This window comes from Scomber scombrus, chromosome 6 (assembly GCF_963691925.1).
Source record: "Scomber scombrus chromosome 6, fScoSco1.1, whole genome shotgun sequence".
NCBI lineage: Eukaryota > Metazoa > Chordata > Actinopteri > Scombriformes > Scombridae > Scomber > Scomber scombrus.
This window is the reverse complement of record NC_084975.1, coordinates 19,652,730-19,675,028: the sequence shown is the minus strand read 5'-3', so window position 1 is coordinate 19,675,028 and position 22,299 is coordinate 19,652,730. Positions and strand designations below refer to the sequence as shown.

The window sequence follows — 22,299 nt, the reverse complement described above, 5'->3', positions numbered from 1 at the left end:
TGAGTGATTTAAATAATGATTTCAATTCTAGGAGGAAAGGTGCAAATTTGTGTTTATGAATTAAACATTTTTAGCATAAAGAATGACAAAATTAATTAGATATTCTGCAGCATTATTCTATGAGTTATAATAGCATGTGGTGTTGAGATTACTTTAGGGGGAGTTGTGGGATTTACGTGATGCATTTAAACTCTCCGCAACACGCACACTGGCTCAGGTATGCTTCCCGGCCGTTGATTGGACATCGGACTGTCAATTCAGACGCATGTTTGTCAGAGCCGACCAATCAGCTTGCGCGTTGTTGGCCGGTCCACCGGTTCGCCGGTCGGGTTGCAGCTGAGAAAAGGGGAAACAACTGGCGGCGGAGGCAGCATCGGCGGTGCGGTGCTGTGCTGTGCTATGGACCCCAGGGATAATGTCGAGACAGGGGAGACGGAAAACATCCAGGAGCTGCTCTACATGCCGATTCCAGAGGAAGAACCGACCAAGAAAGAGCAGGAGAAGCTGTCAGGGGTCGTCAAAAACGTCCACAGAAAACTGCGCAGGAAATATAGAGAGGGTAAGCAGCCTCAGCGGGCCCCTCTGTCTGTCTCTGGCCCAGTAGCCGACAGGCTAACACTGAATATTAGCTGACAAATACTCAATGCTAACCTTTCTGTCCACGGTTTTCACAAAAAACATAATCTGCTCGATTCACCTGACTCCTGCTGAGCAGACGGTGTTGTTTTGCAGCCATGTTAGCTTTTAAGGACTGCAGTTGGAGAGGGTTGCACTCAGCAAGCAAGGCCTTTAAATCTACTTAAAGGACAGGTTCACATTTTTTTAAGCCTGTCAGGTGCCTAAATAAACATTGACAGAGGTTGTCCTCGCTGTAATAATTCCTCCTGTTCATACTGGCTACTAGAAGATCTACTTATAATGCACCCATAATGTAAGTGATGGGGGTCAAAAGCCACACTTCTGTGCATAAATGTGTTGGAGTTAATATGAAGCTTCAGCTGTCCAAATTAGTCAAATCAAGTAGATATGTTTCAGTGTTACAGTATTTTTAGTGCCAAAGTCCCTCTTTTTGGTATTATACTACCACTGCAGCTTAACAGGGAAACAATGTCCGAGGAAGAAAAAAACAGAGAATTTGAAGCTAAAAAATGTAAATGTGGCAGATATCCACTTGACATGACTAACACAGACTGCTGCTGCCTCATAAAAGCTTCACATTAACTTTTAAATGTATTTTTTGCATAAATTGACTTTGTGGACACACTATGGATCACTTACATTGAAAGCATATTTTAAGAGGATATTCTAATAGCCACTATGAACAGGAGGAATAATTACAGCAAGGAAAACCTCATTCAGTGTTCATATGGGCACCTGGCAGATGTTTTAAGACAGACTTGAAAAATTGTGAATCTAACCTTGCATACACTGTGAATGCTATTGCTATAAAGCACTAATGTAAAATTGGATTAGCTATCTCTTAAAGCCAGTAGATAAACAAACCTAGACGCTAATATGTTACTAATTAGAACCTATCTGACAATAAATGACACTGTATTACCTCTCCACTGCCAAAGAAGATAACCGTGGACTCGCCAAACAAATGGTATAGGTGTGAGGGACAGAAAACATTACCATAATAAGACATTTTAGTGGATATAAAATAGCTCTGCTTCAATTATACTCCTTCTCTCTCATTGAAATATTCATTCTTTTAAATAGGATCTTTCATTTTTTTCAGTTAAGTGATTAGATGCAAGGTGCATTCAGTATGACCTGGAGTTCTCCCGTCACACATGTGTAAGTTGCATGTTGGACTGTACTTGGCTTCCAAACCAGTTGTGATGGTGTCTAAAATCATGCTCGTACTGTATGTGCAACTGTTAAACCCAGATTTAAGGTGAGCACAAAGAAACTTGAGACTTTCAGTAGATTCATTTAAAATTGCTTTTGAGTGGGCAACTCTGCACATGCATCATTCTACACAGTGAGGGTCAAATATTTAAGTGAGGTAACAATAAGCAAAACACATTTATGAGTGGTGGGAGAATAATATTCTATTAAAGTACTCCTAAGTACTTTAAGCACTCAAAAAGTGACTCATATAATCCCTGATATCACCCAAATCTGTCTATGGCTGCTTCTTGCTGTTTTCTTTGTCTGGCATCAGGCAGTGATGGGTTGGCATGCTGGGCACAAAATTAACACCAGCCTCCAGCCAAATGCTGGTAAAATATGCAAGTGGCTTGTAGATTTTAACATTCACTAGCTGTTTGGCCAGTGGACAAAAAAGTTCATTTTGAACCTGCACTTTAAAGAAGTTAAAACATTATATAAAGTAAGAAGACATGTTTCCTAGGTGTATTTCTGCTTATTTTTTCTAATTTCAGGAAGTACAGGCAGGCAAAAATTCTGAATCTCTCAGATTTTGTCACACATTAACACTAAGAAATGATTGAGTTTACCTGGGCTTTTTTTTTTTTTGCTCAAGCCCAAAACAATTTGAAAGTAAAATTAAAATGGTAATAATGGAGCCTGTGTGGATACAAAAATGCAAAACTGAAGGAAGCTTAATTCCTTCATGTGTTCCAGTGGCTCAAACAAAACTAGTAAATGGATCTCTGCTAAAGCTTCATGCTGCTAAAAAGATTCATATGCATGCCTGGTGGTCAAATTGAGGCTGTTTTCAGTGTTGGAGTCAATGTGCAGGCATCTGCCCAGGAAATAAAAATCTCAGTCTCATTTCTTATCGTGAGTCAGTTTGGACAATAGCATGATGCAAAATGGGAAGTTTGGAAACCCCCTTTTCTAACACTTCAGCTGTTTTTCTCAGACACTGACATATGACATCAGAGTGTCAGTAAGTGTGCTTGACAACTTGGAGGCTCGTAGGATATGCAACATTTCACTTATGAAATTAAAGCTACCAGCCTTAAGCTAAAGACCGTTGGTAATTTGCAGTGCCTACCAGCAAGGTCCTAGATTAAGAAAAAAAAACTTTGTACAATGCCTACCCACACAGAAGCTTTGTGCTGTTGTTGATGCTGCACTCTCATTTTCTCTTCCTGAGAAATGCATAGTCCTGCTGAGACTGTGTAGGTGGGGAACATGAAAAGGCAAATTCAGAACAGCAGGTGCAAAATGTTTATCTTGAGAAAAGAAAACTTATTTCATCTGATTATGTTAGCAGAATAACAGCCATCTGTAGGACTTAAAAAAATGGGATAAATTAGGCTGTCTCAAAATCAAAACCATTCATTTTACAATTTCACTGTTTTTAAATTCTCAAAGTAGAAAGAGATTATCTAGCATGAGACAACTTTAACCAGCTTCAAACAAGTTCTCAAAAAGGTGTTTCAGAAGTCAGTCTCATGCTGCAGCAAATGTGGCCACATTCTGGTGTTTGATTTGTCTTGTAAGCAGTGCATAAAGATGTGAAGTTGTGCTGCTTGTGTCGGCACTTTCCCAGTTTACACTGGAAAAAACAAAACATAACCATGATATAGTGTTTTAAATATACTGTTAAATCAAGTCATGTGTTGAACAAAGTTAAATCAGAAATTATTTAGTCTAAATGAGACTAGTTGGTTGTTTTTGGAGAGACAAGAACAACACAGAGAAGTCGTCCTGCGAGCAGACCTCATGATTGGTTAATAAGTAAAGCATGATCGGGTAGGCTTGGCATTGAATCACAGTGGTCATGCTTTTAGAGCACTGCTGTTTACCACCAGTCCTCTTGTTGTCCTTTCATTTCTGCAAATCTGATATCGTTTTTTTTTCTTGTGGTCATGGGATTTTTGCCTATGCTACAGGCTGTAAACGTCTGAGCAGCTGCGAAGATGTACTGAAGGGGAATATCTGTGGACATTATTGTTACTGTGAAATGGGTATTTTAGGATGATTTTAGAGAAGTGTTTACACTTCTACCCTGGCAAAGACAAGATGATGAGGCAACAGAAAAACCAGCAGTGGCTTGAGCTTTTTCCGCATGTTTTTCCAAAGGATTACAGTCATGTTTTGGTGCTGAAGTGGATGACCAAAGTTGGCAAGTAGGTTGTGAAAGTTTGCTACTTGCTGTGTATAGGTCTGGTCAGACTAAAAGAAGACATAACCTATCAGCAACTGAAGCTAAATTTGTGAGTGTGAAGGCATACCTGTATGTTGTGAGGTCTCTAATTTATTTGCTTATTTATGTTGGTTCTGTCCCCATTTTATGGTTTTGGCAGTGGGCGACTTTGACAAGATCTGGCGTGAGCATTGTGAGGATGAGCAGACGCTGAGTGAGTACGCCCTCGCCATGAAGAATCTTGCTGACAACCATTGGGCCATAAACTGCGAGGGAGAGGGTCGCATCGAGTGGTGTCGCAGGTACGTCTGACTTCAAACGTCTTTCAGCTGCAATTTTAGACCACATTACAATGATATGTGACTCATCTCAACCTGTGGGATGTGCTTTTCTGATTATGCTTCTTGTCACTTTCACAGTGAGATATGAGTAGTGTTTTTATTTTACTTCCACAGTGTCTGTCAAGAATATTTCTTGGACGGCGGCATGAAACGAATGTTAGAGAAGGATGAGAAAAGTGCCACGCTCGCCATGGGTCTGACTGCAGCGTCTGTAAGTGCCCAACCGTACAGCACCATCCCCAGGTAAGTTCTAAACTTCTGCCTTAAAAGTAGATTTCAGACTCTATGTCCTTATTTCACACTATATACTAACTGAATAAAGTATGTACTTAACAGTATTATTATAGTGTAGTCATAGTATGCAGTTAGTAGACTAGGAATGAACATACATTAGTGTTTTATACTAAAATTTCAAACTGTGACTTTGTTGTCATACTGCAAATTAAACTTCAATAAAAGAAAAAAAAAGTTTATTGTTTATGTTCTCCACAATTTTAAAATAAGGAAGTTAAGCATTAATTGATGTGTGTACATCAAGACCACACTCAACATCAAGGGTTAGGGTTTGTTTTTTTTAGTATGCATAGTGATTTTTTTGCAGATGCTTAATATTACCACTGTGTGAAGACACTACATATATAAAACCTGATGAGAATAATTGTGTAATACAGGACACATTTAGAAACCACAAGACAGACCACACTTGGAAGTACAGTCAAAAGAGTCAGCCATCATGTAAAATGAAATTATAGCGTCTGCCCTGATGATGGGGTGTGTTTTCTAAGCTGTGACCGCTAAAGCCTGAACTCTGAAAATTCATTCTCTCTGGATTCTTTGTCCATGACAAATTCACTTTGACAAGATGTTTAACAGTTTTTGAAGCCTCTCCTAAACACAACACACTGTTTGTTTCAGCTCCTACATATTTGACACGTACAGTAATAGTAATGTGGACTGATGCAAATAATCACCATCAGATGAATTTTCACTCTGCAATTAAAATTATAAAGCTTTCCTAGTTTTCCCTGGAGACACAGTTCAAAAGCATTGGGTGAGATCAATCAAGCAAATATTCACTTAATCTTATGGTAATCTTTACTTTAAATATTGAGATATGTACAAGTAGAATCTCAACAGGTTACTAAAATCTAAAATTAATATTCATACGTAACTTTTGGCCAGCAGTTCGATCCTGACTCCATCATTTGTAGTTTCTACTTCATTTATAAAATGCTTTGAGGGACATGTTTATCAAGTGGTCCACACTCATAATAATATACTCTGAAAGTAATCGCATACATACGTCTTGGTGGTACAAACTTTGTCACCAGTTGGAGAAAGTATTTTGTTAATATTAGTGCTAGTTATGAAATATGTGTTTTCATTTTTTTCTCCTTTCCACTTTTAAAAAAAGCATCTGCAGTTTTATATTGGCAAATAATGTGTGGAACTTCCTCCTGTAATATATAGCAGACTTTTCAGCAGTAAAACAGGGACTAAGAAAAATATTTAATTGGCACACATTACCTGATGCCATTCAACTTTAATTATGTGGCTCATCAAGAAAAGAAAAGCAACTGTGTTGCATGCAAAAGTTTGCACATGTTTGTTTGACAGTAAGCTATTTCTTTTCATTACATAGAGAAATGAAGCACATTAAGTGTGTGAAGTTTTGCTACAGTTTATTTTTGTCTCACAATTATGTTGCAGTTCAATCTCTCAGCTGGGGAAAATGCGCCTTCTTGACGTGGGAAGCTGCTTCAACCCTTTCTTGAAGTTTGATGAATTCCTTACAGTTGGTATTGACATAGTGCCTGCAGTTGAGGTAATTTGAGTTGAGTTATTTTTATGCATTCTATTCGCGATTTGTTGACAACATGTTAAATGTATGAGGTTTTCCTGTCTGCTGGGTCAATGCTGGCATTACAAAGCAAAAGCAACACCAGAAATGACTTGTGCAGGCTATCAGTGTTGTGGTTTAGACGGCTTGTGTGAACAATTTTAGCAGAAAGCAGAACATAAGTGCAGCTGCAAGCTTAGAAACTTTCTGAGCAGAGAAATAATAATAGATCAAGCAAAAGAGCAGCACATCAGGTTAGAACCTCCTATGTGCTGATTTTTCTGCCTTTCCTCTCTCCCTTAGAGTGTGTACAAGTGCGACTTCCTCAACCTTCAGCTCCAGCAGCCTCTCCAGCTGGCTGGCGACGCGGTCGAGGCCTTCCTGCGCCAGCTCCACAACCCCATCGACGCTCTGCCTGCCCAGCTTTTCCACGTGGTGGTCTTCTCCCTGCTCCTTTCCTACTTCCCCTCACCATACCAGCGCTGGATCTGCTGCAAGAAGGCCCACGAGCTGCTGGAGCTGCATGGCCTGCTACTCATCATCACGCCCGATTCCTCTCACCAAAACCGCCACGCCCTCATGATGCGCAGCTGGCGTGTCGCGGTGGAGTCACTGGGCTTCAAGCGCTACAAATATGTCAAGTATTCCCACATGCATCTCATCGCCTTCCGTAAGGTGTCTCTTGCAACCACCAGCGACCTGGTGTCACGCAACTACCCCGAGATGCTCTACATCCCTCAGGACTTCCACTCCAATGAGGAGGAAGACTGTGCCGACGTGCCCGTGCAGGTGCGCTCCGACTTTGAGGATGACCAGCTGGCTTGGGATTTCATGGAGCTACCTGACACACCCTACGATTCAGATTCTGGGGAGAGTCAGGGCAGCTCTGTGCCTGGCTTCCATGAGCTAGAGGACCCCATCCTGCTTCAGAGCTAGGCTAAACCAGCTACCCCCCCCTCCCCTCTTTTCTCTATGTAACTGTCATCTCCCCTTCAACTGCTGCGCTGCCAAATTTAACCTGCTGCATTCTTTTCCCACTTCTCCTCCCTCTCCTCCAAAACAATGCAGTTTGCACAGTGTGAAAGAGAGAAGTTTACAGATTATTTTTCTCATATCCACTCTCCTCTGAGAGTACACACGCATACATGCACACATATACACATATACACACACACACTAAGATGGTATATTTTGATAAATAGCTAGATTTTTTAAGAGTTGGAAAGTTGAATGCCCTTAAGATATCTAAAGTCCCTGCTCCTTGATTTCCATCCCATCTTACAATCAGCTCTCAATAACAACAGTCAGCTTGTCTACATCTGTACTAAGTCTCTATTTGAATAAGCTAGTGTGGCAGGCTGCTTAGTACAAAAGCCAAATACAGCAACCCGAGCAGTCTGACATGAGTTTGATTAAACTGGAGAGACTTGAGATGGAACGACTGGACTTGGTACGCTTGCTTCTGTCACAGTCATGCAGCTAGACTTTCTGAAAATTCTTGATGTGCATTTAGTTTTCCAAGACAAAAAAAGTTAAAATATATATTCTCAACAGTCAAAACATTGGTGTTGTCCAGTGTTAAGTGTGGCAATGCCATTTTAACTTGGCATCCTCTGAATGATTTGTGTATCTTTTACAAGAAAGTGGTATTTGTAGCATTTTAAACATTTTCAGAACCATATGGTAGGAGTATTATTAGGTTTACTAATGTGAAACTGTAACTGTGTTTACTCATTGTGTAACAAGGTACGAGTGTCTCAAAGTAGGTATTACACATTTTTTTCCCTCTTTGTTGTCCTCACAAATATTAATACTGAATTATCTCCTGTTAGATTTCCAATACATGTTTTTTTTCTCAAGCAAAGAAATAATACAACCGTACAAGTCAGTATCCCATATCAGATGGACTTAACAGCACTAGTATCCTTTGACACAATTTTGTAACTTTGATGTGAAAAGTAAGTACTCTGCCTCCTAAAGGGATCCAGATCTGAGTTCCTCACAGTCAGAAAATTCGCCTTAACAGAAGATTTGCACTAGTTTACTGTTTTGTCATATGGAACCTCTGAAAAGGTGAGAAACTGTAGATTTTAGCAATAGCAAGTGAGATCTGATCTGAAAATACTGAATCCAGCAGGGGGGAGATTTTAACTAAAGACACTACCAGATGACGTGTTAGTGTGTGTTCCTGCCTGTCTCCAAACAGGCCAAATGTGTGGGTGCGGTTGGGTGTGTCAGTGTGAATGAAGGAATTAATTTATGTTGATGTGTTTCTTGTCGGTGGCACTTTATCATTGATCCCAAAGGGTGTCACAGATGTAATTATTTTCTTAAGACGACAGTTTAACGACCAGTATGATGGGGCCCATAAGATAATACCAATAAGTCTAAGGTGCCTTCTTTGTTCACAATTATGTTGCAAGCAGAAGTTCATGCCCCTGGTGAAAATGAAACTCATATTCGTTTGCAAAAAAAGATGTCAAGCTTCTCTGGCCAAACCATACACACAGTGGTCCAGTTCTTCTTTGTCATATTAATGGTTAACAAAAAACATTTCCTGTGTTGACGTAGCAGTGTGTTGTTGCCATTTTCTCATATCATTTGCCAGTTAATGCACATCTCTTTGCTGATATCTCTTCTGTTTTTACTGGAAAAAAGGAAAAAAAAACATCTTATCACACATTCAGATCTTAAAGAAGCGTGTTTTGTGATATATTTGGTGTATTTGTCTTCCAATGTTTCTTTTAGCCCATTTTGTATGAGACAGTTCATCTTCATTATCAACATTTTCAACAATGCAGAACAATGTGTGCTTATAGTATGGTTGTGTTTCTCTTTTATAAATGAATGTAAATGTTAAGTGTCTGTGTGTTTTTGTTCTCTGTGTGTAATGTGCCTTTACTTATGAACATTCAAAATATGTATTCATGAAATGGTCGGTGAGGCTCAGGAGGTCAAGCAGGTTGTTCTTTAATGTTTGGTTGATCTATAGCTCCCTCTGGTTAATGAAACCTGGAGCACCTGGGCTGAGCGATCATTGTGGATCTGTCTCTCTCTCTTGCGTGCAACCTCTTTTTGGTTTTGTTAGGTCATATGAAAACAGCCTACACTACATTAAAAACCAGTGATGCCTCTGACTAACACACTTCACAACTTAGTTTCCTTTTGTGCATTTTCATTATTTTAGTAAGTGATATCCCTAAAAAATGCACAGTAGCTGCAAACATCATAGTTCAATACCAGCAGCATAAATTCTGTGCTTGAAATGTTAAAGGGGTAATCCCCGACCCCACCACCACCAAATATCACAACAGACTGGAACCACATACAGTGATGGTTTGATAAACAGGAAATGTTATTTAACAGCAACATCAGTTGAAAACACAAACTAAACCGGAGCCTGTCACAGTGAATCATACATTTTTAACATATACTATATGCAGAGCTGCAACCATTAGTCAAATCATTATTTAAGAAGAAAATGTCAAAATTCTCTTAATTTCAGCTTCTCAAATGTAAATATGTTCATGTTTCTTAGTCCTTCGTGACAGTAAACTGAATATAGTTGGGTTGTGGACAAAAACATATTTAAAGACAGCTTTGGGAAATAGTGATCAACATTTTTACCATTTTCTGACATTAAACACTCAGTTAATCAAGAAATAATCACATTAATTAATATGAGTATAGTTGTTAGTTTCAGCCCTATTATCTATTAATTCATTATTCACAGTAATATATTTAGCTTAGACTGTTATGTAACACATGCTGATGCCAAATGTTGCAAATGGTAACTATTGTGCTGCAGCAAAAGGCAGAAATATCTTAGCTGAGTTACCTCCAAAAACCCCTGGAGCAAGGACACAGAGTTGGTCCAGGGTCCTAACTTCCACAGAATAAGTATCTACATAACTTCTGCTCAATTAACACATATTGTAGATGCCAATTAAAACTATGTTAGTAAATAATTTAAAACCCCCTGTCCCCTAGTGTTTATGTCAAAACTAGTTTGGAAAATGTTCCTGCTCGAGTCTGCCACTTACACAAGTGTGATTTGGAAACTTGATCTCTTCAGTGCACATAAACTGAGAATGAACTTCTCTTTTTAATACTTTAATTTCTATTGCGTTTTCAGCTGTGGACACGACTGCATGAGCACATATTTAATGTAACATTAAGTAATACAACACTGAACAAATACAACAAAAACAGTTTCTGGTTAAGCTCAGGCATGTATAAAATCTCATTCTCAGTTAACCCATTCAGTTAATTATTGGCATCATGTTAAATGTAAATGATCCACTTTTCCCACTTGTCCAAAATATTGCTTTTAACTCTTAGCATGCATGATAACTTTTCCATTGAATATATATCCTTGACAATCTAAAACCATTGCTCTTTCTCTGGAGGCTCAGCTTTATATCAGGGGATAGACTTTTCAGTGAAGTAGGAGACATCTTGTGTCCAGCAGTTAAACTTTTTTTAATGAAAAATATTTTGTATTCATGGGTTCTGGAATTCCTTATATAACAATATTGTGCAGTTTAATCTGACTGCTCTGAGCTTTACATCTGGTGGAGTCTGGCCCTTGTTTGTCCTCCTGACAAAATTCCTTGTCATTTTGCTCTCTAAAAAGAAAGAAAGGACTAGATATATCACACCATATGTGTATATGCCAACATGTGACAACCAGAACAAATGACTGCTCTCTCTTCAAACTTTTTAAAGGTAATGATTGTTTTATTATAAATTAATTGTGTAAAAGCCTAGAAGAGAAACACTGAAGAGCTGGATATTTACATTTTCACATGAAAAACACTAAAGTCCTCTCACCTCAATGTCAATTGGTTTATTCTGGAAATTACCTTGAAAGTAAGTAACCCAGTTCACCCAATTTAGAAATGTTCAGTACTATCAATTTTTAACAGCGCCGTCTATTGTACAGCTCCCCTCATTTAAATAATATCTAACTACGTAGTTGAACTTATTAATGGAAAGCATACCCAACACAAATTATTATTCAAATCAGTGGATTTGCATATGTATTCAACATGACTGGAGGGGATCTTTAACTTTTATGGTAAAAAGAAAATACAGATTGGGCCTTTAATAACAGCAAATCCCTTTTGACCCTCCGCTTTCGCCGTAGCCGCTCAGAGAGTCATGGCGCCTGTCATCTGACTCAAAACTTTTGACGTGACAAAACTTTTCTACTGAAATGTCTTTCACTCTCCTTCCAGCTGGTTTTAGGTTGCTCCAGCTTAAACCTTTCAAACCCGCAGCGGACATCAGATGAGAAACATACAGACAGCAGACTCCACAATGTGACGTTTAGCGGTAATAATTACCCTCACAAAGATGAAGCTGGTAGCTGACAGTGCTAAGCTCGCTAAACTTCGTCTGTAGCGAGTTTTCAGCATCACAAGTGCAGAAAAGCGTCTTCACAACTCACCCAAGTGCCTATTTTGACTTCGGACAGATAGTCGTCGGTGTCAAAATGTGTCGTTTTTTACGCTACTGTGTCAGCCACTGCCTTCGTGCGGCGATGACCCGGCTGGAGGAGGTCAACGGGGAGGTGAGCATGTGGTCCTCTGTGCGGTGGTTGGGCTACCTGTCCAGTCTCAACCTGCTGCTCGCCCTGTGCCTGGGCCTCTATGCCCGATGGGAGAGCACGGCAGAGTCCACTCTTCTTATCATTTTCGTTTTAGCTCTGGTCGTCCTCGGCATAGCGAGTGTGCTGTACTACTACTTCAGCATGGAGAGGGTCAGCCTCAGCCTCCTGCACCTGTGGTTTGGGTTTCTGCTGGGTCTGCTGTGTTTCCTCAACAGCCCCTCTCTGCAGAGCGACGTGAAGGAGCAGGCGGTCAACTACCTGCTGCTGGCCAGTGTGGCCCTGAGGACGTTGTGGGCGCTGCTGGAGAGACTGCTGGGATGTGCCAGGTACCGCCCGGCCTTCCTCACCTCGGCAGAGAGGCAGGAGTTGGTGGGCTTCGCCTCCGCCAGCACGGTTCTGCTCATCCAGAAGTCACTGAGCATCATGGTGCTGGTGATGGCGCTGGCCACGCTCATGGTTGCCCTCCGGATGAAAGCTGTCTTGGCACTGCCCAACCTGATCTGCTTCGCTGTCATCACTGCTGTGCTGTTCTTCAGGTCTCTCAACATCCCCACCAACCCTTTCGCCCTGGCCTGCTTCTTCAGCCAGCTCATCTGTGACCCTCTGCTGGACGTGTACTTCAGTGGTCTCTCTGTGACCGAGCGCTGGCAGCCTTTCCTGGTGTGGAGGGGTTTGTTTCGCAGGCTCTCCCTCTTGCCTCTGCTGGTAGTGGAGGTGACCTTCGTCGTCGTGGCGGCGCGGAAGCTGACAAACCTGGACCAGTGGTACCTGATGATCCCAGGCTTTGTGGTGGGTGCGCTCTTCTGGGCCATCTGTCACATGGTGTTTGTCATCACTGTGTGGGGCTTTCACACCAAGCTCAGTGACTGCCAGAGGCTGTGTGTGATCCAGGGGTCAGGGGTCAGCGGGCTGGACCGGGTCATGGCCTCCAAGGGCATGAGACACTTTTGCCTCATCTCTGAACGCCTGGTGCTCTTCACACTGGTGTCAACTGTTGCTGTCGCTGCTCTTTCTTGGCAGGTAGGATCAGTAAGACATAAAACATGCATCTTATCCTTTTCACAGAGAGATATCACATAACGTTAACTGAACATATAGCAGGGCTGTATGAACCAAATATGCTACATAATTGGACTTAAAAGGCATGAATGTAACAAAGAAGATTAGATTTTAGACCACAGGACTTGACAGCTTGATACACTATAAAAAGAAATCATTATTACTTATTTATGATTATGTTCTCATTCTTAGCTCAATTGTTTGTTTTTTTCATGTTCTTGTGTTCAGGCCTCCAGCAGCTTCTTTGTGAGCGTGTTTCTGCTGGTCCTGCCTCTGGAGTCGCTGTTCCACGGTCTTTTCCATGAACTTGGGAACAGCCTGGGAGGAACCTGTGTGGGCTACGCACTGGTCATCCCAACCAACTACTGCAGGTCAGTGCATCATGCAAACAATACACCTGTACCTTGTAAGTAAATGCTGTCAGAGTAAGATACCAGTCAATTTCTGTTAGATTGTTATAAGTAATTTTTATAATATAAGTTATGGTGAAAAAAATCCTATATACTGTATGATTACAGCCGGATGTTAGTTTATTATTAAAAACCAAGGACTTGAAAGCAAAAGGCTGCTGTATTTTCTGTATATTTTGACTCTGTAAGTGGCCAAACCTTATTAGACTTTTATACCTGGTTCAGTTTAACGAACACTGTTGTTGACTGTTGAATGTTGCTGACTAATTAGATGTTGATGTGGTGCTTTGCACTTATCTTGCACTGCCTGAGGCTTGTATGTTTCCTTCCTGTATGTTGTCTGTCTATGTGTAAGGGTGACGGTTCAGTTTTCCCTCTAGGGGATTAATAAAGTACCTCGTATCTTATCTTATCTAGACATGATTTGTTCATGTAAATTCTGCTGTTTTCTTTGTGTTTCCCTTGTAGTCCTGACGGTCAGCCAATGCTGCTGCCTCCAGGTCAGGTGCAGGAGCTGAACATGCGCTCTACAGGCATGTTGAACAGCGTGCAGCGTTTCTTCGCCCACCACCTGATTGAAACATTTGGTTGCGATTATTCCACTAGCGGAGTGACCCTGGGAGCTCTGCAGGCCAAGATCAAATCCTTCTTGGAGCTCCGCACTGCTGACGGACCTCGGCATGACACCTACGTTATCTTTTACAGCGGTCACACCCACCGATCTGGAGAGTGGGCGCTGGCAGGTGAGAGGAGTAAGGCTTTTTTGAATAGCCCTAGTGTTTGGATGAACATGCCAAATGTAGCACACTGTGTAATAACTGAGCATTTAAATGCAAAAGTGATTACAAGCTAGAGATAGAGTACATTTTATAGTTACTGTTATTATATTTTGGGCTTTCAAAGGAAAAAGAGAGAAGGTTGTATTTAATGATTCAACCTTCAGGTCCTGACAAAAACCTTAAAGGCTCAAGATTGAAGGTTAAATTGTTGCATCCTTGAAAAAACTAAAATGTTGGCAGCTCACAATATTTAGTGTGCACTACATGATTCTAGTGTAACACTAATTTTAGTAAGAAGAGCGTGTTCTACTCTTATAATCATTCTTGTTTGAGTGTTTGTCAAATGCCTTTTAATATGTAAATTAGAACGGCACAATATTGTGTGAACTTTGCTGTCTTTGTCTTCAGGAGGAGACACTCTTCGTCTGGATCAGATCTTGGAGTGGTGGAGGGAGAAGAACGGCAGCTTCTGTTCACGCCTCATTCTGGTGCTCGACTGCGACAACTCGTTGCCGTGGGTGAAGGAGGTCAGGAAGGTGGAGGGTGTACACGTGGCCGTGCAGGGTGCAACTCTCGCCCGGGTAACAGACGTCGAGCTGCAGGACCCCCCGCAGCTCGGAGACTTTACATCTCAGTGGGTAGAGTTTAACTGCAACTCTAACAGCCACATCCAGTGGTCGGAGAGGGGCAGAGGGGTCTGTGCTTCCTACGGCATCTCTAAACACTGGAGTGACTACACGCTTCACTTGCCGACAGGAAGTGACGTCACCAATCACTGGAGCATGTACTTCCCTCGGATGACCTACCCAGTGGTGCAGTTGGCGCTGTGGTGCGGTGGCCTGAACCTACTGTGGCTCTGCAGCGCCTGCCTGCGATGTCTCAGGAGAATCAAACTCAACTGGTTTCCACCAGCGATACTGGACACTGGCCAAGGCTTCAAACTGGTCAGATCTTGAATGATGATTAAACTTTTTATTTCTAGAAAATATTTCACGCAGAGTATTTTCTGAAAAGAAGATGTGTTTTTTTGGACCATGAACATTGGCAGCTCGTACACTCCATACTAACCAGTGTCCATTTAGTTACTAAAAATCTGAGTTACTGATTGGTGCATTTTGAAATTTTGTCTTTTTAGTACCAGTTTTTATATTTCTTGCAAATTGTTCTATTGTTGGTTTTTAGATTTGATAATAGAAATATGTCAACTGATTTGATGAGACTAAGCACATTGATACTATTTTGCACATTTTTTCATCATATTCACTGTTAGATTTGATTCCACCTTGATACTAAGAGCATTTGTGCCTTTTACCGTAAAATATCCAAAGAACATGACGCTCTCTAGGCTGATCTTTTTAACCTTAAACCAAAGTGGCAACGGTACATTTTCAGATGAGCTCAAAATGTTTTGTAATTGTTTGTTTATTTTGATTGTGAAGAAATTATTCCTCTTACACCCCTCTGTATTATACAGTGGATTTTATTAATTGTTTTTGAGTATATTCAGTGCGCTGCTTTGTGTCTATTGTAACAGATTTGTTTAACGCTTTTGAGTTGATTTTAAAAAAATCTACTCTTGCAGCTTCAGGGAGCCCAGAAGGAGTTGTATCTCTGCTGGTGAATGCACTACAAGCTGAGGTGTGAGAACTACAGTATTTATCTCATAAGAAAACACCAGAAAGTAAATGCATCAATCTCATGATGGGATTCATCTACTTCTTGGTTGTTGTTTTTTACAGATTATTGTGCTATGCAAGTTTATTATAATCAGTTTTATGCATACATTAAGAATTCATTGTAAGAATATCAGGTGAAAGATGGAGTCTGAGCTATGCAATAAAAAAAAGTGAGACTTCTCTGCTGTAAAGAGTGAATTTAATGGGATCCTAACCCCTCGTTGGATGAATTCAATCAAACTACACTAGATTATTTTCATGTGTCAGACATTAGGAGAAGGCCAAATGAATCTAATCTTTCATTTATCCAAAGTAAATAGTCATCACTTGTGTACTGCTTTCAACCTAGAACTTTTTTGTGGTTTATTTCCTAAAACCTTGAATATCTCCTGAAATACAGAGAAAATAGTGTTAAAACTAGTTGAAAATAACTTCTTATAAAACCAGAGTTAACATTTATTAATGTAAACTTAAGTCTTCATACTGAATGGTAAGCTTCCCTGAAGGACAATTTAACATTTTTGCTTGTTCAGCTGATCTGCAGACTCTAGCTCAAATTAAGTCAGCATTTAATTGAAAGTGTAGTATTTCAGTCTCTTGTTTAAATTTAATAAGTGCCAAATTTTGTTTTATTTTGAAGTAACTACTGAATTTACTTTCCAGGAAACGTTATAGTAGACTATGGGAATTTACATACTAATACCAAAGCAATTTACATCTCTCATTTACTAATGTAGTCACTGCAGTCACTGCAGTGCTGCCATATTTTGCTCACTAAGAGACACACAGGTGGAGCTGAACCCACAATACTTGAGCAACTTGCTCCACTGGCTTTGACACACAGATAAACAATAAAAGCAGAAGTGTTGGTTTAAACATGAGGAAATCATTCTGGTGTTTGTAGTGTAGTTTGGTAAGCAACCATTGTCTGACGTTTTGTAGTACATGACTAACGGCAAAAGCACCTGCTACTCATCTACAAAGTGGAGTGCATCTGTCTGACCTGGTTTCTGACTGGTCCAGTCTAACCTGTTGGCCTTATCTGTGGAATAACTGTGTGCATTGATACAGCTTCTTCTGTTAGTGTAATCACTCTAAACAGTGAGCATTTGCCTACCAGAAGTAAATTATAATAGTCAGACATTCAATATCATTGCGATATGATGCCACCATAATCACATTAGATACAATACTGTAACAAAATACCAACACTTACATTTCAGGAGTTAATCTTTCCACCTGATTTGTTAATAATCTGGTCAAGACTGTTAAATTCAGGTTTTCAGTTGATTTTATTGAAAACATTATAAAATTATGTGGTGCAGCAGCATATTTCAGTTTTTATGATCTTTAACATGTTCACATTTACACAAACCAAGTTGAAAATGGCTTTTACAGCAAGTTACCAGTGATCACTGTCAAGGAGACATGACTGCACAGAGCAGACAGTAACAAAACATCTACCGCCCCCATGTGGCTGCAAGTCAAACTACACTGAACCCTAATAACAAACTGGGGAAAAATATCCTGTTTTTTTTGTTTAAAAAAAAAAAAAAAATCCAATTCCCATTTCAATCAACAGATCATTTGTGATTTCAGTTTCTGAATTCACCTTTTACTGATTTTAACTGATGTGCAAAATTCATGACCTTCCTTGGTTTAAGTTGAGTGCTTTAACCAATCTAAGGCATGGACACTGTTACACAGAGGGTCCCCAGCCCATGCTTAAAAAGCTTTAAAGAAAAGCACAGGGGTAAAAAGAAAGCAAACTTTCTGAACTTCTACCAAGTTCTTAAGCAACTGAATTATCACAGCACAGGATAAGCGAGTACAAACTTTGACAAATTAGCTACACGTCATTTCTAGTTTTAAATTTGCACAGAAGTCTGCATTCAAAAAAGAGGGTGAAATATGCAAAAAGCCGGATAAGCACGACAATGAGCCTTGTAGAAATAACAAACCTGTTAATTTAGTGTTTGTGGACTAATGAATTGATGAATTACAAGACCCTCTGAATTGAGCAGCAGATTCTGCTGGATTACATTCACAAGAAAATTACTATAGCATCATTTAACATCAGCCTAGTTTACAACAGGACAATTTTGGAGCTAGATTCACAGATGCCGTCTACTTCGCCATCAACTATGTAGCCACTGGGACACAATGAATAACACACAGAAATGTACAACTGATCTCTGACAGCCACAAGACCTGAAAAAGACACAGACTCAAGCTTTTTGATGGGATGATTTTTTCTTTTTTGGGGGGGGGGGGGGGACATCTGGATGATGAATTACAATGTGGACATCCAAACAAGGAATTAATGTGTTTTGGTTTTTTTGTCAATGTGAAGCCAATAATTTGTGTCATTATGAGAAGTTTAGAACATTTAACAACTTCATAGCTGACCAATCAAAAGCAACAAACCATTCACATATTTAGAGTGTAAAACATTCAATTTTATAGCTAAATCCAAGGAGTTGGGGTCCATTTTTGACATACAATCATTACCTAAATTTGGTTTAAAAAATCTGACTTTCTGGTGGCTTTTTCTTCTAGTAATACAAAGTATGCTGACACCATTGGCTTTGAATCTCTGATTGCTTTAGCTGAAATGAAAAAAAAAAAAAAAAGTCTAAATGAGATTTAACAGCTGTTTGGGCGGCTGCGTGGGTCTGGGTGGCATTTATGGCTTTAGAAAGAATGAGATCTAAGCTTTGGCTGATTGCATGTGCAATATGGTAACCTCCACACAGCTGGAAAGTTTGGTTCCTTTCCCAAACCAAACCACAACTGAACCTAAACCGTATCTCTCACCTTTGAAGATAAGACTAGTTCAGCTTATTCAGCCAGCACATAACATGAACGTTTAACAAAATTCAAGTTTAAAAAGAAAACATTTGGCATAAATGGGATTAGTGAATTCACATTCTGATGTGACTGAAGGAGCTGAATGAGCCCGGCCGTATTTACAGTCCTGTTGAAACATCCAAATTTGTGCCCTTCGTTTAACATCAGCCAACATGTCTCCATCAGAAGGAAGCACAGCTTTCTATGAGTGTGATTGTCATGGATGTGTTCATTAGAGTGCTGCAGATTTCTCAGTTCCTCATTTCACACAAAGGAAATTGAGGACAACCTAGTGTTCATAATTTATTTACCTTAAAGAAATAACGATAGTGAAAACAAAACATATACAAAAAGACACCCAAACTATCCCATATATGTAGTATACTATCAGCAATTAAATACCTAGAATATGGTACATCTTGATTTTTTTCTTTACAAACTCGTTGTTCTTTTCAAGAACAAAGCCAGAGAGGAGAGACCGGCTATGGCCAGTTTTCCTCTCTGGGTTCGACTGAGCGAGGATCCCCAGCAGTGACAAGGACCTCAAAACTCAGTGCTTCCTGGAATGAAAACCCTAAACTGTGAATGAAGTGCTGATATTGTCTCCCACTTGTAAACTATGTATCATGAACCTGGGACCAAACCAAACATGAGAGCACTCTGAACTGTCGAAACTTGAGGCCTAACGACTGTTCTTTAACCTGAACCCGAACAGAAATGTGTTATTGTTACACAAGCAACCCAACCAATGTCCCAGATTGATTTTGAAGATTGCATAGTAGTGGACAATAAACAGAATCACATCACACCTACAGAAACTCTTGCCACTGCTTCAAGCACCCTCCATTTTCTCATCTGCACTGATGTGACTGCACAACAAAGAATAAAGCATATTTACAGTGGCTGCCATGTTCCTGACACTTAGCTGCACTACTTCTTAGAGGACAAGAAAATGGAAACTGCTTTTAATATTTGGTCAAGAGTCTTATCTGCTTCCCCAGTCACCTACCATCCCTCTCTCCGCTACCCTCTGATTCATCATTTTCCCCTCATCACCCAACATCCAAAGCAAAATATAAATAACACAAAATGTATCTTCTCCTGTGTATAATTCCCAAAATGTTCTTTAAAAAAAATTGAGGTAAATCCCTGTAGTATGATAACAACTAGACAATGCAATCAATGAAAATGGCCCCTTCCACCCCTTGTCTGTGAATAATAACTACTTGGTTCATGTAGGCACAAGAACAGTCTAAACTGCACACACTGTAGATGTGTCCATCTGTAATCTTTTTGCCTCTACACGTGTCTTCGTATCACGATTTTCCTTCATTCTTTTCCCCATTAAACCTCGTCCTTTCCCCCTTCAGCCACTGTGTTCCCTCTCAGGACTTCCTCTGCCGGAGCGTCTCCGAGCTGCCGTTCAGTTTGCTCCGTCCGGATGGAGTGGCTGAGCTGCCGTTGCCCAGGGGGCGGTCCCAGTCAGCAGGGACTTCCTGTTTGCGTCGACGGGTCTCTTTGTAGCGGAGTGTGATGTCACTGTGAGAAGATGGAGGAAGAGCAGACAAACTATTAATATATTATCAGACACAGGAATGAAAGCTAGCTAGTTCCACTAGATGTGTTTTCTCAGAGTGCATGTCCCTGAGATTTTCTTCCATTTTTGAGCTAAATCTGCTATTGCATTGAATAACATTTTCACTGTTTTTTTTAACATGCTCAAATCAAGATCACATGCTTTGACAGGAACTCGCTAACTAAGAATCATGGGAGATAGTTTATTTCCAACAAAAACATTACCATCTTATGAAATTCTAGTATCCAGAACAGAATAGAAAACCCCAATACCATATTTCATGTTTTTCAAATAGACTCAGTGTGTTACTGGAGCTCCTGTAGCTTTAAAACAGGACTTTAGTTTAAGGATTAGTTTAAAGAAGTATCTCCAGATAAGGAAACTGTTTTCATTGTGTTTCAGTGTGTTCGTTCACTGTGATCCATAAACCAGGAATAAACACATCAGCCATTTTGTTTGTTGAAACGGTGCTTTGTTGTTATTGATTACTGTCTTTTAAGTAAGCGATAAACAACTTGTCTTTCTCTCACAACTATAAAGAAAAGCTTTTATATTGTTTGTTATGAATCATTGCGGAGGGTAGCCATACGTCCTGGCAGATTGACCCCCCTGCAGTAATGATGCTGCTAAATTTTAATACAATTTCTCCCAGGTTGGGAGAACTACAAAATGTCATGCTTTCGTGCCAAGTGTCCTTAATGCACTGTAGTGTGTGACTGGAGGGAAGTGCACCATGAGTGGTGGGACTGATCTGATTGGCTCTCATCAGATGACAGGCAGTTCAGTTGGAGGAGCCAACATGCTGATTGGTGCACAAGGTGTACAAAACGTTCCTGTTTGGTTCATTTAATGAGCCCTACTGTTTCCTATCACTTACAGGGTGCATCCCAAGTCCCTTAAATTGCATCCACATTTCCCCCATTTGTGTCCTTTCCTCATGTCTTAGTCCCTCCCAACAAGGGTGCATGGAAAGACGCAAGGAAATCATGCGAGGAGAAAGGAAATGAGGAAATATGTTTTTGAGACGACCTTTCCTCTCAAGCATAATGTGAAGCAACATTTAAAAGTGTAGTGTTTGGAATTTAGTGGTATCTAGCAGAACAGACTTTCAAGAAATGGAATATAATGTATGTTGTATAATGTATGTAAAGTATGTTTTTATTAGTGTGTGATCACCTGAAAATAGCAGGAGCCCTTTATATCTACATAGGGAGCAGGGCTTCTTCCACACATGGAAAAAGGAGGAGGAGGGGGAGGAGTATTTAGTTACATTTTGCAACCTCACCACTAGATGCCACTAAATCCTACACACTTGTCCTTTAACAACTGAAACAACTGCACATGTGCACTGTGCTAAGACTAAAAAAGGTGCACAGTTCACATCACTGCAACCTGTTAACTGTCTGACAAACACCTGAACATGAATAAGAACCTGCATTCTGTATTTAGACCGCGTACTGTGTCCTGCCCAAAGGCACATGAACCATTTCTACTGGCAGAGTGTGTTTATATCATGTATTAATTATTTACGTTTTTTTATTGAAATTCTGAGACTGAACTCATTTTTGTAATAACCCAGATTATGATAAGGTTGTCTATTGAACACTGGAAATTATGTATTTGGCTAAATGTTTCAGGGAAAATAGAAATGATGTAACTCCTATCAAACCTGATGCTCAGGAATTTTCAGCCTCACGTATGGCTGAATGGAAAACAAATGTCCTACCTTCCTTACTTTAATTTTATCCATAGTAACAGTAAATGGAGGAATAACATCATTATGGTACTTTTGTTGGTAACAATTCATTTTTGACTAGTTGGTGAATCAGAAAACAAAATCTAAAACTTTGGGAGTGATACACTTGAGTTTATACATATGCCTCCACTCAGCAATGTTGAGAGGCATCAGATCAGTCCAATCAACTGTAGCATCCAATCAATAACCGATCCAATAAGGGGATGTGTCAGCCATTAAAAAACTTCTGCTCATGGCTCTTGGACGAACGACTTCCGGTTCAAGCCAGGAGTGAGGAAAGATCAAATAAGGGACTTGGGATGTACCCACTTTGCTTAATTGACTGCAGACTA

At 40.1% G+C, this 22,299-nt stretch overlaps 3 protein-coding genes across 6 annotated transcripts in view; 2 read left to right on the top strand and 1 right to left on the bottom strand.

The window, feature by feature from the left end:
* ptdss2 (phosphatidylserine synthase 2) overlaps nt 1-22,299 on the bottom strand; it is a 261,708-nt gene that overhangs the window by 217,583 nt on the left and 21,826 nt on the right. For 2 of the 3 annotated variants that reach the window (XM_062420987.1, XM_062420985.1), the window contains exon 13: nt 18,052-20,174. In XM_062420987.1, coding sequence (XP_062276971.1) covers nt 20,021-20,174 — 154 coding nt within the window. In that variant the 3' untranslated portion in view covers nt 18,052-20,020. Of the gene's footprint in view, nt 1-18,051; nt 20,175-22,299 lie in introns of those variants that run through there. The other variant, XR_009925316.1, reaches the window with a different exon arrangement.
* Nucleotides 365-9,101, top strand: bmt2 (base methyltransferase of 25S rRNA 2 homolog). 2 transcript variants are annotated; one of them, XM_062421451.1, is made up of 5 exons: nt 365-559; nt 4,227-4,368; nt 4,522-4,650; nt 6,118-6,232; nt 6,551-9,101. In XM_062421451.1, the coding sequence occupies exons 1-5, from the start codon at nt 400-402 to the stop codon at nt 7,181-7,183; spliced, it is 1,179 nt and encodes a 392-aa protein (XP_062277435.1). In that variant the 5' UTR covers nt 365-399; the 3' UTR covers nt 7,184-9,101. The 2 variants fall into 2 exon arrangements, with proteins under 2 accessions (XP_062277435.1, XP_062277436.1); XM_062421452.1 differs by lacking the exon at nt 365-559 and adding an exon at nt 3,812-4,049.
* On the top strand, nt 11,418-15,954 carry tmem168b (transmembrane protein 168b). Its single transcript, XM_062420836.1, has 4 exons — nt 11,418-12,881; nt 13,149-13,291; nt 13,799-14,073; nt 14,518-15,954. Exons 1-4 carry the CDS (start codon nt 11,745-11,747, stop codon nt 15,063-15,065), a joined length of 2,103 nt encoding a protein of 700 aa, XP_062276820.1. The 5' UTR covers nt 11,418-11,744; the 3' UTR covers nt 15,066-15,954.